A 16,626-nucleotide genomic window follows, 5' to 3' on the forward strand; every position below is an offset into this window, starting at 1 on the left:
CAGGGGTCTGGAAACAAAGCTCTGTGAAGAGAGACTGAAAAAACTGGGCATGTTTAGCCTGGAGAAGAGAAGATTGAGGGGAGACATGATAGCACTCTTGAAATAATTGAAAGGTTGTCACACAGAGGAGGGCCAGGATCTCTTCTCGATCCTCCCAATGTGCAGGACATGGAATAATGGGCTCAAGTTACAGGAAGCCAGATTCTGGCTGGACATCGGGGAAAACTTCCTGACTGTTAGAGCAGTACGACAATGAAACCAGTTACCTAGGGAGGTTGTGGGCTCTTCCACACTAGAGGCATTCAAGAGGCAGCTGGGCAACCATCTGTCAGGTATGCTTTAAAGTGGATTCCTGCATTGAGCAGGGGGTTGGACTTGATGGCCTTACAGGCCCCTTCCAACTCTACTAATCTATGATTCTATGACTAACTGAAGGCCCAGTGATTTCAATGGATCTAGTTTAAGTAGGACCAAGTCTGGATCTAAGCCAACATATAAACAGAGTTTCCCAAGTCTTCAAAGTCACACTCTTGGGTGTCTGATGCCCTCCCTGGGAAGCCTTTCCCTTAATATGAGTTGTCTGGTGAGGTGAGATGAATGCACTCCACACATGCTCAGAAACACCCTCTCTGAATTACTTTACACGTCCCAGAGGAAGGCAGGGATTGGGGTGGGTGGGAGAGATGAACAAACGCCGCCTTATCCATCGTAGAAAGCCAACACATCAAAGCCAGCCACCCCTTTCACTCCAGGGCTCAGTTTCTATCACGTCCCTCCAGCTAACCGCTGTGCAAACTGCTCAGGGGCGAAGGGAGGGCCTTTTGCACGCGCTCAGTGGTGCCGCTTTCCTCACGTTGTCCGAGGATGCTGAAATCGGGTTCCGGGGCTAAGGCCCAACCAACCTGCTCCCGTCTCTCCACGCCGCCCCACTACCCGCCGCTCCTTCGCCTGTCCTTGACACAAGGAGGCTGAATGATGGGCAGAGGCGGAGCCAAGAGGCGGCCGGGCTGGGCGGAGCTGCCGCTATTGTCTGGCGCTCTCCCCTCTCAGTTCTGGTGCAGTCCGGGCTCGGCTCCGTCGCTCGCTTGCTGTCGCCGCCGCCGCCGCCTGGGCAGCCTCTGCCTCCCGTCCGTCACAGAGGGGAGCGATGGGCCCGGCGCTGCTGCTCGCGCTGCTCTCGGGCCTCGGAGCCGCCAAGGTAGGAGATTCGAACCCAGAACCGGCGGCCCCAGCCGACCCGTGCAGGCTAACCGTGTGAACGCGACTGTCTGTAACGGTGGGTGGGTGGGAGGAATGCGTGCGTAGGGGCCTCTGCTGTGGGGGTTAATGGATTTCTTATGTGTCGTATGAGCCATACTCTGCCTATGGATCTCCTTCAGAGTTTGGGCTGAAACCTCGAGCTGATTCACTACCCCAATTGACATCGGAGCCACCAGCCTCCACTGCTATTGCTCGACCTATCCGCCCGTCTAGGTGTGTATGTGTGCGTACATATAGGGATGCCAGGTTATCTGGTGACGTCTCTTCTGTAGCCTCACATAATGCCTTCCCATAGCTTGTGGCTTGGCTTCTTTGCTTGAGTCAGCTAGAACAACCTGACGCCCTCCAGATGTGTTGGGTTGCAACTCCCATAATTGGCTAGGCTGGCTGGGAACCCTGGGAGTTGCACCCCAGCACAACTGGAGGGCTCCAGATTGGAGAAGGTTGGTCTAGAACAATGTGCTTTGCCGGCCTCTTGCTGTGGCGCACCTGTTTTCCTGCCTGCGTCTCAATTGCGTAGATTTGATCTCTCTAGAGAAGAGAAGCAGGCGGGCGGTTGCAGTTGCCAGCAGCAGGTGGGGTACACTAGATGGCTCCCTTTAGGTCCATCTGATCCCATGCTTCAGGTGATAATCCAAACCCCCTAACCTAAGTGACCCTTTAGAGCTGTCATATCTGGAGGAAGGAGCATTTTTGATCTTGTGAAGTTAGAATGAAGTGTGGAAAACCAAGAGACCATCCATTTACATTGTGTAAAGCTGATGATCTGGAAGGGTCCTAAATAGTAAAGGAAACCTGGCAATTCTTGAGTGTGTGTGTGTGTGTTGTGGACAAGCATAAAGCAATGAGTCATGTGCGCATATTTTTCACCCACCTATCCAATGAAGTCACTTTGTGTGTGGTTGTGTATGTGACTCATGCGTGAGTGTATACTGTGAGCAACCATGTGTGCTGTACAGGTCTTGTGGGTGGGTGCTTGTAGGTGTTATAAAGTGTGTGTGTGTGTGTGTGTGTGTGTGTTGATTCTGAACTGCATGAGAAGTGTGTAAAAGAATTGTACAAAGCAGGATATGAGAACACATGTATGCAAAGGAACAGGCAAGCTGTTGGGCGCTGCCATGTGCAGAATGCAGGCACATGTGGCTAAGGGCAGGATGGGGCCCACTTTTGTGGAAGTGGTGTGACCCAAGCAGGTACACAAAATGCGTCATGTGTAAAAAGTGCTGGGGAGGGTCTGTTTCCTCTATGGTGGCTGGGTGAGCCGATGAAGGTGGCGGAACATGTGATGTCTGCATTTGTGAAAGGAGTGTGCAAGGTGGAAGGGGCGTGTGTACAAGGGCGGTGTGCCATTATGGACTTCCATTTAAGCAGTGTATCCGGGATCCTTCACCACCTATCTGAGCTCTAGGACTGATTCTTTGGGATCTGGCAGTGGAGAAGTGGGGAAGATGTTGTAGCTAAAAACAAAGGCAGAGACAGATTGGCTGTTGAGGGGCTGGTGGAGCATCACCTTGGAATGGCAAAAGAGCCCTTAAAGTTCAGAAGAGCCCTGATCCATCAATGCAATTCTTCAGTGTGCTCAAGCAAAGCCTCTCCGTTTCCCTGTGGTTGTTGTGACTAACCCTGCAGGAAGACTGCGGAGCATCCTTGAGAACCTCACTGATTTATCTGTGTTCTTCTCTGCAGAGATGCCCAGTCTGAGCTTTGCCAGTCTGTCTCCTCTCCTTGCAGATCCTCTGTCTCTCCCCCTCCTCCCTATCTACGCACACATGCACAACGATTCCCAGAGGGCCCCTTCTTAAATCCCTGGATTTTGCTGGGGCTCAAGTAGATTTCTCTCTTCAAGTAAATGTTAGAGCGGGCAGGTTTGCTTACACTAAACGTGGGAGCAGGGATGCTACCATTTCAAAAGCTTGGCAGGAATGCTAATATCTTTGCAGAAGCCCATTCATATTAATTAATGATTCGTCATTAATAACACCCCGGCATTTGACTACAGGTTACATAGATGTGGCTTGTATGAAGCAAGAAGTTGATCAGGGTAGATTGGGTCTAGTGCAGAGCATAATAGTGTGCCCTGAGTTGGTAGGCCAGGAATTGGAACAAGTCGTGTGTGTGTGTGTGTGCGCGCACACACACCTGTGTGTGAAGTGGCTAATGATCGAATTTATATATGCATTTATGCACATGCGTGCAAGTGAAAAAATATTGTAACCGATTCAAGGACAGCCTATAAAGTCTATAAATGAATGAATGAATAAATAAAAGCCAATTGTCAGTCTTTATCAAAGCCCAAGAAGATAGTTAAGACAAAGGAGTCTATGCAGCTCTAACCAATAATACTATTTGGAGATGCGGAAATATAAATATCCACATCTATAAAGCCCCCCACCCCCAAAAAATGCTTTGGCACTTTAGCGGCAAATTAGTTTGTTGTGACACAAACAATTTGTTGTTTCCTACAAATGGTCCTATGAACGTTTCTGTTACGGATTCTGCAATACATCAATGGATCTCCAAGATATCAATGGATTTTCTGTCTTTTTGCTGTCACTTGCCTTGGAGCAGGGTGGGGCGGGGCAGAATCCAGACTGAAATCCAGGAGAAAAATCTGGAATGCATCTTATTTCTGTGGCTGAAGAGCTACAGGGCATAGGGGGAGTGGGCTAATCCAGTTTTCATGGTTGGATTTGTAGCTTTTGTGTGTGCGTTTTTAAGCATGTTTAACTCTTTTACTTAAAGAGGGAATGGAGAAATACACAGGCAGTTTTCTGCTCCGTCACTAAGACTTCAATCTAGCTCTGCTTCTTACAGATCATGTCTTATTTATTTATTCATTTATTTATTTATTTATTGCACTTATATACCCCTCCCATAGCCAGGGCTCTCTGGGCAGTTTACAGAAATTCTAAAATTAAGATTAAAACAAGTATACAAAATTTAAAATTCTAAAACACAGAACATACACACATAAAGCATTAAAAACTGTTAAAAATCTTGCCCCAGCCCATCCTCAGCCATGGAGCTGACTGGGTGACATTGGACCCAGTCACCATCTTTGGCCTGACCTACTTCAGAGGTTGTTGTGAGGATAAAATAGACATGGGAGTAATGCCATCCAGAGCTCCCTGGAGGAAGGGAAGGATCAGGATCATCATCATCAACAACAACATTAAAATCACTTCACTGGCTGCCGATTAGTTTCCAGGCAAAGTACAAAGTGTTGGTCATCACCTTTAAAGCCCTAAATGGTTTGGGTCCAGGTTACCTGCGGGATCGCCTTCTCCCGTACAATCCGCCCCGCACACTCAGGTCCTCTGGGGTGAACTTACTTCAGTCAGCTAAAACTAGGCTGACATCAGTTTCCCAGAGGACCTCTTCTTCCGTCGCCCCTGGATTATGGAACGGGCTGCCGGAGGAGATTCGTAATATTAACTCCTTCTGTGATTTTAAGGCAGCTTTGAAGACTAGCAGGCCTACCCAGATTAATGTAAAATCAAGAATTTTAAAGGTGTTGATTCCTGTACTAATGTTGTTCCCTGCCTCAATCCAAAGGGAGAGGCGGGTAAGAAATAAATAAATATATTATTATTATTATCATCATCATCATCATCATGATGTTCCTGAATCAGTAAAAGACAGCATGACTTAGCAAAACCTGTCATGTCCATCTAGAAAAACTGCCATGAGTGAGAAAGCCTCATTGATTTCAGTGATATTCAATCAGCTGAAATCAGTTTAAAAGTGCTTAACTTTGGCTCCACCTTCTCCAATCTGTTTGGAGTCTCCAGCTGTTTCGGTCTAAACTCCGAGCATTCATGAACATTGGCCCTATTGGCTGGCGTTGATGGGAGTTGACATCCCATCAACTCCCATCAACGCTGGGAGCCCAGCATTGGGTGGTTTGGCTGGATTGTGTCATTTAATTTTTAAAAACAAATAAATTCCAAATGTATTTTAAACTTATTGAACTACTTGCCTTTTTATTTTTATTTTGCTGTTTCACCAATGACTTACGCTGAACCCCGCACAACATTTCTAGCTCCTGGCCTGCTGCAGGGGTGATGGTGGTGGTTTAGTATCCGGCCCGTTTCCCACCAGACTGATTTCTTACCCTTCTTTTATTCTCGCCCTCCTTGTTTCTTCCAGCCTCTCTCCACCACCGGCAGCTCCCGTGGAGGGCTGAACCCCAACTTGTCTGGGGGGGGCAGGAGGATTCGCCGTGAGCTTCAGGGGGCGCCCTATGAGGCTGTTGAGACCGCTTTGGCGAATGAAGTGTATTACCCTGAACTGGTCCGACTGGCAGCGCTGGAAAGAGCCATGTCGTCCCCTGCTGGTCAGCTGCCGGAAGAGCAACTCGCCCAAGCGTTAGAGCGAGCCCTGGCTTCCTCCGGTAACCAGCTGCAAGATGACCGCTTGGCCCAGGCACTCGAGAGGGCACTAGTGCCACCCAGCAACCAGTTCCAGCCAGACGAACGCCTGGCTCTTGCTCTGCAGCGCCTCCTTCAGGATGGGCATCGCCGGGACCAGGAATCTGTCTACCTGGCAAACCTGCTGAGGCTTTGGGATGAAGCAAAGGGTGCCACCTTGTACCCTGAGTATGATGAGGCCGGCTTAGCTGGTGGCTCCTCTCCGCCTAGATCACTGCCAAATCGTTACTGGGTCCCCGAAGGAGGTTTTGAACCCCAAGAAGAGCTGGGAAGGGAGGAAGAGCCTGCTGGAGAGATGGACCCTGAAATGCTGAGGTAGCTAGAATAGGGTACCTGGAGATGGAAATGTCAGAGCCTACTTTGAATTAGGGTTTAGCCCTGGAAACTGTTTTGAGTGTCATTTCTCAGCTGTTAGAAGATGAGAGTGCCTGTGAACATGAGCAGAGTTCCCACTCATCACTCAATAAATTCAAGCTGCCCTCATATATTAAATTTAATGTTTTTAAAAGAGAAGAAAACAGGAATGACATAGTATTTCAGGGACCAGTTCATGAAACTGGAAACAGTTCATAAGAAATTTATATTTTCACCAGCCTCAAATAGTAAAACTTTTTCCTGGCCTATAAGACCTGAGGCTGCAGGTGTGGGGATTTGCATGTTTTAAATATTTCCCCACTAAAAAATAAAACAAAATGACCGCTCCTCCCTGCATGTAGAAAACTAGCATGTCAGGACAAGGGATCAACTTAACTTCTCTGACATGCTATTTTTCTACATGCAGGAAGTTTGTTTTTGCTTTAGGGACTAAAATGGTACAATTTTTTAAAAAGGGCCTTTTCAACCTAGGAAATATGAATTGGAGCAAATTTGGATTGTGGGATTTGTACTCACCATGGGAGATGCTCTTCAGGGCTATTCTAGGTACTTCCATAAATTTGCAGCTCTCATTTGAAAATGAAACAACTTCAGCCTTTGGATAAAGATAATGTACAGCCACTAATTGCTTAGTAAGGAGTAAACCTGCTTCTCGTTAGGTAGGTGCTTGGAGCTTAATTATTGTTTTAAATGTTGTTCACACAATAATATATTAGACCGCTTGGGTTGTATGCAACAATGTCCTTCTATTCACAGTAGGCTCATGATCCAGCAGAGGCATCCATGGAGCAGTATCTAATGGTACTCCTACATAGAGTAGGCCCATTGAAGTAAATGGGCCAAATCTTAGGACTACCATTGGGTTATGAATGGAAGGGGGAAGGAGACGATTTTCACAAATTCCCCCTTTATTTATTTATTACATTTATATCCTGCCTTTTTTTTCCTCCAAGGAACCCAAGATGGCGTACATAATCTTCCTCCTCTCCATTTTATCCTCACAACAACTCTGTGAGGTAGGTTGGGCTGAGAGTCTGTGACTGGCCCAAAGTCACCCAGTGGGTTTCCATGGCCGAGAGGGGACTAGAACCCGGATCTCCCGACTTCCAGTCCAACACCTTAGCCACTTTACCACACTGGCCTTTCTGTTGTAACTCCCTGCACCACCTCCCAAACTATTCCAGAGATTCCCCCAGCCCTCTGGAGCAGATTTTTGAGGGGCGCAGGGAACGGCACAGGAAAGTGGGAAGCAGTGAAAGTCGTCTTCCCTCTCCCCAGTTCAGAGAAATCACCACTGGATCAAAAAATCTTCCATGCCTGGAAGGACAACTTTGCTTGTATTTAGAGTTTTGCTGTTTTGCTTTGACCTGCGATATGGCCAGTGAGTGGTGATTTTCATTTTTTCTCTCTTGAGGGAACCCTTGTATAGCATCCATGGGACTTCAGTATGCTGCAAAGGATTCTGGGATGCTTTCTAGGGCGCACACACACAAGGGAAGATTGGTAGTGGCGAGCAAACTAAGTTGTGTTTCAGTGAAGCTGGCCCACCGTGGAGAGAGGCAGAGGCAAAAGACCAATCCCAGAGAGAGATGTCAAGAGAACAAGTCAACAAATTGAGAGAAGAATCAACGCATATCTGTAGGCCTTCTGGAGCGGCAGGCCTGGGCACACTCTCAAATCCTCGCATCCTTGTTGGGTGCTTTAGCAGTGTGGGGGACTCACTGGGTTTTCTGGGTTCTGACTTTGGAAGGTAGGCTTAGTGGGTAAGGCTGGGATGGGAGTCTTATGCTCACACATCACGAATTCTGTCTCCATCTTGTGGAGGTAGAAAACACGTTTAGGAGTCAAGGTCAGTTCTTGGCTCCGCCAAAGGGTTCTAGTGGGTTTGAACTGGGACGAGGGCCATCCGGTGGACTCCGAGTTCCATCCTCTTCTTCCTCTGTCTTTTGCAGGTACCTGGTTGGCAGGATCTTGTCGGGAGCGAGCAACTTGTCCCCCCAACGTCTCCCCATGCCCCCCAGGCGCCTGAGGCGTGCCATCTTTGATGCAGGGGACCTACCTGAGCCCCCCAATCTTCTGCGGGTCAAGCGACTGGGTGGGGAGGCTGGGGGGGATCCCCAGCTGCAGCGAGTCAAGAGGACAGAAGGGGAAGGGGCTGGGGGGAGGAGGGGTGCGGCTGGGGGAACTCAGAGGCTTCGATATCTTCCTGAATAGCAGGAATTTGCCTCTGCGGGGGAAACAAATGGGGGCAGCCATCTCACCACGGCCCTCTTGCCAGTTTCTGAATGTCAATGGACTGTGAGCAAAACCTAGTGTTTTTTCCTGCCTCTGTTCTGCCTTGTGACCCCAAAATACTGGGGAGGAAGGGGGTAGCTTTGGGCTGGGATTCCCAAATCCCAGTTGCATTGTTATAGTGGGGAAGGGGGTTGTTCTCCACACTAACCTCCTGAGTGTCCTATGAGAAAGCTCCAGTTGAGTTAAGTGGGTGCATTTTAATGCTGATGAGCTCCCCACAAACCCAAACCAGAGCTGGGCATTCTCAGTCCCAATTTTCTCACATCCTGGCTTTTTTTTTTTTTTAATGTCCCTCAACAAATTCCCAGCCTCCAAATCTTCCTTCTGCCTTACTATTCCCATTACATCAACTCTGTCTCTCACCCCGTCCCTCCCACCCCCAGTTCCAACCTGCTTGTTTCTGTCTGGTGTGTAAGAGCTCTTGTGTTTACTCCTACTCAGTACAGACAAATACATATGCACCTCCCTTGCTGATTTGTTGCCATGTTTGACCATGCTTGTGGCCAGAGTTTTGGTGTTGATGAATTAATGAATAAAAAGTCCCATCAGGTATTTTAACGTAGCTGTGGCCTTGTTGGTGTCGTTCGTTTCATATCTTGTTTAAATATATGAACACTGGTGTTCCTGCTTATAGGTCAGGGGGTGTTGAACCTTAGGCCTCTGGGGTCCTAATCCAGCAGCCTTCCCAGATTCCCCATACAGCCATGCCACCTTTCATAGAATCATAGAAAAGCAGAGTTGGAAGAGGCCTACAAGGCCATCGAGTCCAACCCCCTGCTCAATGCAAGACTCCACCCTAAAGCATCCCTGACAGATGGTTGTCCAGCTGCCTCTTGAAGGCCTCTAGTGTGGGAGACAACCCACAGTCCCAACCCATTGTCATTTGGTGGTTTCCTGGCTCTTGCATCGTTCCCCCACCCCCATTTTAACAATTGAAGGCTTAGTCACCGGCAGTAATGGCATTAAACTAAAATACGTTGATATTTTTGTGTTTGGGTTCTCCCCTTTTGCCTTTGGCCCCAACCACCACTAAAATGCAGCTCCCGAGGATTTCTGCAAAATAGAATTCGGCCCTCAGGCTTTTCAATAGAGGTTCAACAGCCCTGTTATAGGTAGTTTTTTTAAAATTATTATTATTATTTTTTAAAAAACAGGAAGTTCTGCAATGGGAGGTTCAGAATCTATGACCAAGCCTCCTACTCCCCATTTGGCACGTAACTTAGGCTATTCTAGACTCCATTTTTTCCTTCCAGACATAATGTTGAATTATGGAACTGGAAGAACCAATTCCTGCTTCCCTTACAAACCTCACCTCACTGGATAGCTTTGGGCAAATCACAACCTTCCCACGCTCAAGTTTCGCCATTTGTAAAACAGGAATGATATTGACTTGCCTTGGAGAATTATGGTGAAGATGAGCAAGAATGCTAAAACCATTTTCAAAAGCATATTAACACAGCTATAGAAGTTAGCAATAAATCCGCACCCTATTCTATTTTTTAAAAAATATTTATTGCAACAGCCAGGCACAGCAAGAACGTGGCTTCGTTTTGGTAAGTGTGTGTCCAGCTCTGAAGGATGCCCGCTGGAAGGAATCCAAAGTGAAAGGAATCAATCTGGAGTTAATGCTGAGGTAACACCTGAGTGCAAACGTGGGAGGTGAGGGAAAAGGACAGAATAGTAAGACAGATTTTCTAAAGTATTGGTCTTCACTCGGTATGTGGTGACCCACAAACAGTGCCAACCCAACCCTGAAGCAGACCCCAAATCCCTCCTCCCACATACTAAGGCCAACACTAAGCCCACCAGTTGCTCACAACAGAAGCACCACCCTCATTTTTCAATTATTATTTTTTAGGACAACATTTCTACTTATGTAAAAATAAAAAATGAAGTGTTTCCTTCAATGCACACTTGTGCTACAAGTGTGATAGAAGCTGTGAGGGAGGCAGCGTGGCCTGTCACCCAATGAGGCATGAGCGGCTTCTTCATTGCCTCTCAGAAGGTGTTTTCTGCATGTAACTGAAGACTGGGTGTCCTTTCAGATGAAAGCCTGAGTTATTTTTTAAATGTTTACAGTGGGGGAAGTGCAACAGGGATCTTCTGCTGCAAGAACCAAAATGTTCTGGGCCTTCCTGTTTTGTTTCGTTCCTTCCCCTGCACCTTTTTTTTAAAATCTCTTCCCCACACTTCCATCAATCATAGAATGAAAAGGAAAGGAACCTCTCGTGCAAGCACTGAGTCATTACCGACTCTTGGAGGGACGCCAGCTTTCGCTGATGTTTTCTTGGCAGGCCTTATAGCGGGGTGGTTTGCCGTTGCCTTCCCCGGCCGTTATTATCTTTCCCCCAGCTAACTGGGTACTCATTTTACCAACCTCGGGAGGATGGAAGGCTGAGTCGACCCGAGCCGGCTGCCTGAAACCAGCTTCCGCTGGGATCGAATTCAGGCCGTGGGGAGAGTTTCAGCTGCAGAAACTGCTGCTTTACCACTCTGTGCCACACGAGGCTCATAATCATAGAAGAGAACGTTAAAAAGTTGGACCCTTTCTGACACAGTTTCTGTGTTCACACATAAAACTTCCAGTCAAATGATAATGCAAGTGCCTCTCCACTTTGAAACATTACATCTGAATTAGTCAATCACCTGACCTCCCCACAGCAGAATCTGTGAACAGGGCCATCTCCACGTTTGAGGTGAGGCTCAGCAACGTATCCTCTGGTGGGCTCCCTCCCACTTAGGGGGTCAGATGGGGGTGGTAGCAGCAGAAAGTACAGCATTTTGAATCAACACCAGGTGGCGCCATTGTAATTTCCCACCATTGCCCTGAAGGGGCATTGTGGGTAAACAACATGGTGCTCCCGCACACTGGCTGGTGCTGATCAGAGTACCGCTTGCTGGGTTTTTTTCCTTGCAGGAGCTCCAGGGCAGGCATCAGGGATGGGCTTGTGGGGTGCTGAGGCCCCGGCAGCTGTCCCATGATGTGCACGTTGTGAAAGTTGGAATGCACTGGTGCTAGGCCTGAGATTCTGAGACCTGCTTCACATGGGGTTTGACAAGGTCAGAAGCAACACGTGCCCTCTCTCTCTGATCAGGCCGGGTTGGGCTGGGTGCCAATTGGAATCAAGATGGCGGCACTTGCTAAATGCAGGTGGGCCTCTTCACTGGTTGTGGGCCCTGGCACGGGCCTAGATCCACTGACTTCTAGTCCTGCTTATGAATTCTGAATACTCGTTCTCTCTCCCTACAACTAGCAGAAATTATTAAAAAAAACAAGCAATCCAGGAAAATTTTGCAACTCTTAGAATCTAGTTTTGGGGACAGTGTGCGTGTGTGTGTGTGTGTTCTTTGGAAAGGAATTGTTACTGGTATATTTGGGGGAAGGGCTTCAAGGGTGCCAGAAAGAATGTACTTCTTTGCTGCTGTCTATCTCCGAAGACTGTCAGCCTACTCCACTTTTCCCTATGCCAGTTGCATCCTTGTTACTTCATTGGCCATTACTAGGCAACGGCTAATATTGCTATCAGCCCTGCTTCTAACGTAGCTGGTCCTAGCTGATCCTAGATGAAGCGTTGTTTGCTTAGAAATAGGGGGAGGAAGAGCAATTGCTTACCTCTCCCGCCTGGGGGTGGTGCGTAGCCTGCAGGGAGCAGAGCGTCCTGTCGGTTTCCCAGCACAAAAGCGAGGGTAGCTAGTACCAGAGCATCAGCTATGCCCAGCAAGGCCAGGGTAAAGGCCCAGTGTATCGTACAGGTGCCCAGGGTGTAGCTCCTAGCCCGAGGCCCACAAAGAGCCCGCACCTCTGGGGCTCCCCAGCCATCTGGGAAAACCAAGCAGCCGAGTGCCTGACAAGTTGCTGTGAGACAGACAGAAAGAGGGAGGGAGAGACAGAAGAAATGGGGAGGAGTTAATAACGCTGGGGTCTCTACAGAGACATAGGATTGGGGGGGGGGGGCACTTTGAACAAGGACCCAGCACTGCTTGCATTCCTACAAGGATTCAGGCCAAGAACCTAGAAAGTCATTATAAGTTAGGAGAATGGTGATAAGCAGGTCCAGAGTGCCCTAGCCCTCTTCATTAAGCAACTGTAACTAGCACTCGCATACCTGAAATTAGAGGTAGCTTCTCCAGGTCACACAGGGCTCCTGCAGCTTTAACTGTTGTAATGAAGAGGGAATGTCACCAGGTGCTACTGAAATTCCGTTTCAGTACAACAAAGATACAGGAGCCCTGGCCTCCTTTCCACGTGGTCACCGTGCACAGTGCGAGCTCCAGGCAGGCTTGAGCTGGGCCTGTCCAAGATCTTTTGCAACCACAAGAAGCTTCACCACATGAACTGAGGGCTCACTCCCAGCTTCGCTTGCAGCAGCACAGTGACTATTGGGGATGTGCATCTTGGGCTGCAGGCTGCGTCAGGGGCAACCATTAAATGAAGAAGTGTGGTACAGTGGCCAAAAATTGTTAGTCAGTTAGTCCCCCTGTTCAAATCTCCCTTCGACGACGGGGATGCTAAGCAGATTTTGGCAAGCCACTGAGTCACAGCCCTTCATCTGATGTGGATAGTAATAATGATCGGCTTTATGGGACTGGTGCAAAGATTGCTTGGATCATGTTCTCAGTGTGGTCTGAGAACACTCTAAAGCAGCCTTCCTCAACCTGGGGCGCTCCAGATGTGTTGGACTGCATCTCCCAGAATGCCCCAGCCGGCTGGGGCATTCTGGGAGTTGTAGTCCAACACATCTGGAGCGCCCCAGGTTGAGGAAGGCTGCTTTAAAGCATTAGATTAGAGATGTTTTGAACTATGACTCCCATAATCCCTGATGATTGGCCATGCTGTTTGGGGCTGATGAGAGTTGTAGTACAAAACATCTAAAGGGCACCAGGTTGCCTGCAACTGCACTAGATAAATGTGAAGTATTATGAAATACTAGCACAGCCCTCCCCAACCCAGTGCCTTCCAGATGTTTTGTACTATAACCCTCATAATCCTTGACCATTGGCTATGCTGGCTGTGACTGATCGGCGATGTAGTCAAATACATCTGGAAGACACCATGTTGGAGAAGAACACCCATCCATAACGGGATTCCTTGATGGTGAAGACCAGGCTACCTGCAGTCAGGGTTAGAGAGCAGGATTGGCTCTTATTGCAGAGAGTGAATTCTAGGGCCTGTTCAGACAACACATTAAGCCATGGTTAGGCCACTAACCTTTTTGCAGCAAATGGTTAGTGAGCATGTTTAAACCATGGTTATGTAGCCACTATGGTTAGGAATGGTTCACATGACATGGTAAGCCATAATTTTTAACACAAAATGCTTAATCACCATGGCTTAGTGTGTCATCTGGACAGGGTCATAATCAGTATACTGGGGGACATCACTGGAGGTAGGGGTGACATGTGACCTCTGCTCCTAGCATCTTCCCCCATCACGCCTGCTTCCATCTGCACAGCCCCAGCGTGCAGTGTGTTTCTTGGTTGCACCAGCAGGTGATGGAATGTTGTAGTCTGCCCTTTAAATATGTTACCACCAACCAGCCACATTGAGTGGCTTGGGTAGGACTTGAGCTCTGGTACTTCCCTTTTTGCAACAATTGCCCCCACCCCTCTTCAGTTTTTCTCCTCTCGTTGTTGTTGTTATTATTATTATTATTATTGCTGCTGCTGTTGCTGTTGTTAATAAAAATAACAATTGCTTTGAGAAGATGGCCCCAAGCTGCCCACTCTCACCTGCGCCTAGCTTTAGCCCAGGGCTCCTTTCCTTTGCTCCCACTAAGGGGGAACTTGGTTTTCTCTCTCACCTGCTGAAAGCTGCTGCCAGGCACACACCTTGTAGACCGTCCCAGGGCTGCAGAGCCAGAAGAGACCCAAGGACGCCACGCTGCCCATAACCAGCACCAGGGCCATCAGGACAAAGACGGCGGCCGCCTTGAAAGATGGGATGGGAGTCAGGGTGACCAGTGACCCCTCGCACTGGAGGGCGCTGTCCCGCTCGGTGCAGACTTGGTACAGGCCGAAAGATCCCACGGCGCTCACGCTGGGGTCAAGCAGGATCCCTGAGGGGGGCAGCTGGTAGGTGAGTGGCGCCGTCTGTACCCAGGCCGGCTGGATCAGCACCACAACCTCCAGGATGCCGAAGCAGAGGGTGCAGCCAGCCCAGAGGGCGCCCACCGCTCGGGCATTGCGCACAAAATCCGTCTGGTAGAGCGCTGCTGCTTCTCGGGCCGCCAGCATGGTCCACCACAGCCCTCTCTCTTTCAAAGGGCCGCCTGCTGCCTTCCCTCCACAAGAAAGCACAGCTACGCTGCCTTTCCTCTTTCCCAAGAGGGGAAGTCTGGCTTGCTGCTGGAATCCAGCTGCTGCAGACCCTCCTCGGTCTAGATAGTCATTCCTCTTCCAGCTGCCGGCTCGACTCCTCCCCTGGGGAATCTCTGCATTCCTTTAGTCTAGCAGCCACGATTCTCCTCCTCCACTGGGAGCTGGCACAGCCACTGGTTCCTTGCAGGCACCCTCCCGGGGTGAGGGTTGCTAAGCTCCCTTTCCTCTGCAGTCCCTGCACTCCTCTGCTGGGCGGGAGCGCTGGTGGGGAGGCTGCAACCTCCCCTCCTTCCCCGAGATTGGCTGCCTTCCTTTGCGGGGTGCTGAGGGAGGGAGTCGCTCCCCGTCCGTCCGTCCCCATCCCCATCCCCATCCCGCAGAAGGACTTTTGACTCCTCTAGGGTCGGGGAGACCGAAGCAGCCCCTTGGCTCGCCTTGATCCCACGTCTCGCTCGGTCGCTCAGCAGGTGCTGCGGTGACGATGGAGCGGGAGAGCAGGACACGCCGCGCTGAAGCCACCGGCGGCCCTGAGCATCGTCTCCCGGGCAGGCGGACGCGCAACAGCACCTGCGGCTGCTAAATCATCCTCTGGCTTGGGAAAGCAAGGAGAGGAGGAGGGGGAGGCTGCTGGGGGGAGAGGACCCCGAAAAGCTTCTCCCCCATCAGCATGAACTCTCACAGTGGAGGCTGGTGGCTCTGATTTCGGCGCGGCTGGGAATCCATTCTGGGTTTCAGCCAGAACTCTCTGCGCTGAACCTATTTGGGCTCCGTTTCTGACCGAAACCCAGGATGGCTTCATAGCCCCACCGAAATCGGAGCCACCAGCCTCCGCTGAACGCTAAACGTCGGGTACACAAACCCCATTGCGCTCCGCCAACAAGCGATTGGGCTGAGCTTCCAGCAGAGGGCAGCAGACTAATGCTGGTTAACCCCGCCCTGAAATCTTATTGACGCAGCGCCTGTTCGTTATTACGCAGAACTAGTCCACCGAGGTGGCCCACCTGCGCCTCTCATCTCGAAAGTACCACTTCAGACTGCGGGGGTGAGGAAGGGTGGGGGTGTTGTGGAAAGGAAAAATCCTTCCTGGGTCGTAGTTCAACTGAGATCCAAAGACCAATAATTAATCTCAGCTGGGGTAATTAGACAAATCACGTGAGAGAGAAGAGGTGGCCTTCTAGCTCAGTCTTCTACTGAATTCTTGGCGAAGACAAGATTTGAATGGAGGGCCCCACCCCGAGGCTTTTAGGCTTTGTTAAGAACGTTAAAAGTGCCCTGCTGGATCAGACCAAGGGTCCATCTAGTCCAGCACTCTGTTCACACATCGGCCAGGAATGAACAAGCAGGACATGGTGCAACAGCACCCTCCCACCCATGTTCCCCAGCAACTGGTGCACACAGGCTTACTGCCTCGAATACTGGAGGTAGCACACAGCCATCAGGGCTAGTAGCCATTGATAGACTTTGCCTCCAGGAATTTATCCAACCCCCTTTAAAAGATTTGATCACAGCTATTAAATGGGCCCAAAGGACTGATGTTTCTGGAACCAGAGAGGGGTATCTGACTATTTATAATCCTACTGATTCCTAAGGGTCAGGACTTTGGGCAAAAAAGCCCCTGCAGCACTCCTTGGCTATTCTTATACATATGCAGAATAACCAGAAGCATGTACATTTTCTTACTGTGCTTAATTTTACAGAATTCAGCTTTAGTTCTTTTAAAATTTGATGGGCACCCATAGCTCTGCCCTGCTGCCTGTCACTTCCCTAACCCAAACCAAGGCAATTATTTGGACTTCTATGTACCCCCCCCCCCCAGTGCATCAGGCTGTTTTATTAGTGGCCTTCATGCCCCATCCTGATGCTCAAGCAGAAGTGGGTTTGCGCATAAAGGCATCTGTGGCCAATTCACAAATACTGTTCAACTCTTCTTCCACTGGAGCTTTGCTAG

At 49.4% G+C, this 16,626-nt stretch overlaps 2 protein-coding genes across 2 annotated transcripts; one reads left to right on the forward strand and one right to left on the reverse strand.

Annotated features, from left to right (window-relative positions):
- Window positions 1-1,057: 1,057 nt before the first annotated feature.
- On the forward strand, window positions 1,058-8,639 carry PCSK1N (proprotein convertase subtilisin/kexin type 1 inhibitor). Its single transcript, XM_063123082.1, has 3 exons — window positions 1,058-1,198; window positions 5,410-6,005; window positions 8,018-8,639. The coding sequence occupies exons 1-3, from the start codon at window positions 1,148-1,150 to the stop codon at window positions 8,277-8,279; spliced, it is 909 nt and encodes a 302-aa protein (XP_062979152.1). The 5' UTR covers window positions 1,058-1,147; the 3' UTR covers window positions 8,280-8,639.
- Window positions 8,640-9,887: 1,248 nt separating this feature from the next.
- On the reverse strand, window positions 9,888-14,752 carry LOC134396564 (LHFPL tetraspan subfamily member 5 protein-like). Its single transcript, XM_063123083.1, has 3 exons — window positions 14,162-14,752; window positions 11,974-12,216; window positions 9,888-10,000 (listed from the first exon to the last, which is right to left on the reverse strand). The coding sequence occupies exons 1-3, from the start codon at window positions 14,592-14,594 to the stop codon at window positions 9,972-9,974; spliced, it is 705 nt and encodes a 234-aa protein (XP_062979153.1). The 5' UTR covers window positions 14,595-14,752; the 3' UTR covers window positions 9,888-9,971.
- Between the last annotated feature and the right edge of the window lie 1,874 nt (window positions 14,753-16,626).

This window comes from Elgaria multicarinata, chromosome 3, assembly GCF_023053635.1.
Source record: "Elgaria multicarinata webbii isolate HBS135686 ecotype San Diego chromosome 3, rElgMul1.1.pri, whole genome shotgun sequence".
NCBI lineage: Eukaryota > Metazoa > Chordata > Lepidosauria > Squamata > Anguidae > Elgaria > Elgaria multicarinata.

Coding starts and splice junctions, on each gene's coding strand:
- PCSK1N (XM_063123082.1), top strand. CDS start 1,148: ATGGGCCCGGCGCTGCTGCTCGCGCTGCTCTCGGGCCTCGGAGCCGCC. Junction 1,199..5,409: donor CGGGCCTCGGAGCCGCCAAG/GTAGGAGATTCG, acceptor TGTTTCTTCCAG/CCTCTCTCCACCACCGGCAG. Junction 6,006..8,017: donor ATGGACCCTGAAATGCTGAG/GTAGCTAGAATA, acceptor TGTCTTTTGCAG/GTACCTGGTTGGCAGGATCT.
- LOC134396564 (XM_063123083.1), bottom strand. CDS start 14,594: ATGCTGGCGGCCCGAGAAGCAGCAGCGCTCTACCAGACGGATTTTGTG. Junction 12,217..14,161: donor CTGGCAGCAGCTTTCAGCAG/GTGAGAGAGAAA, acceptor TCTGTCTCACAG/CAACTTGTCAGGCACTCGGC. Junction 10,001..11,973: donor ACCACCCCCAGGCGGGAGAG/GTAAGCAATTGC, acceptor GTTTGCACTCAG/GTGTTACCTCAGCATTAACT.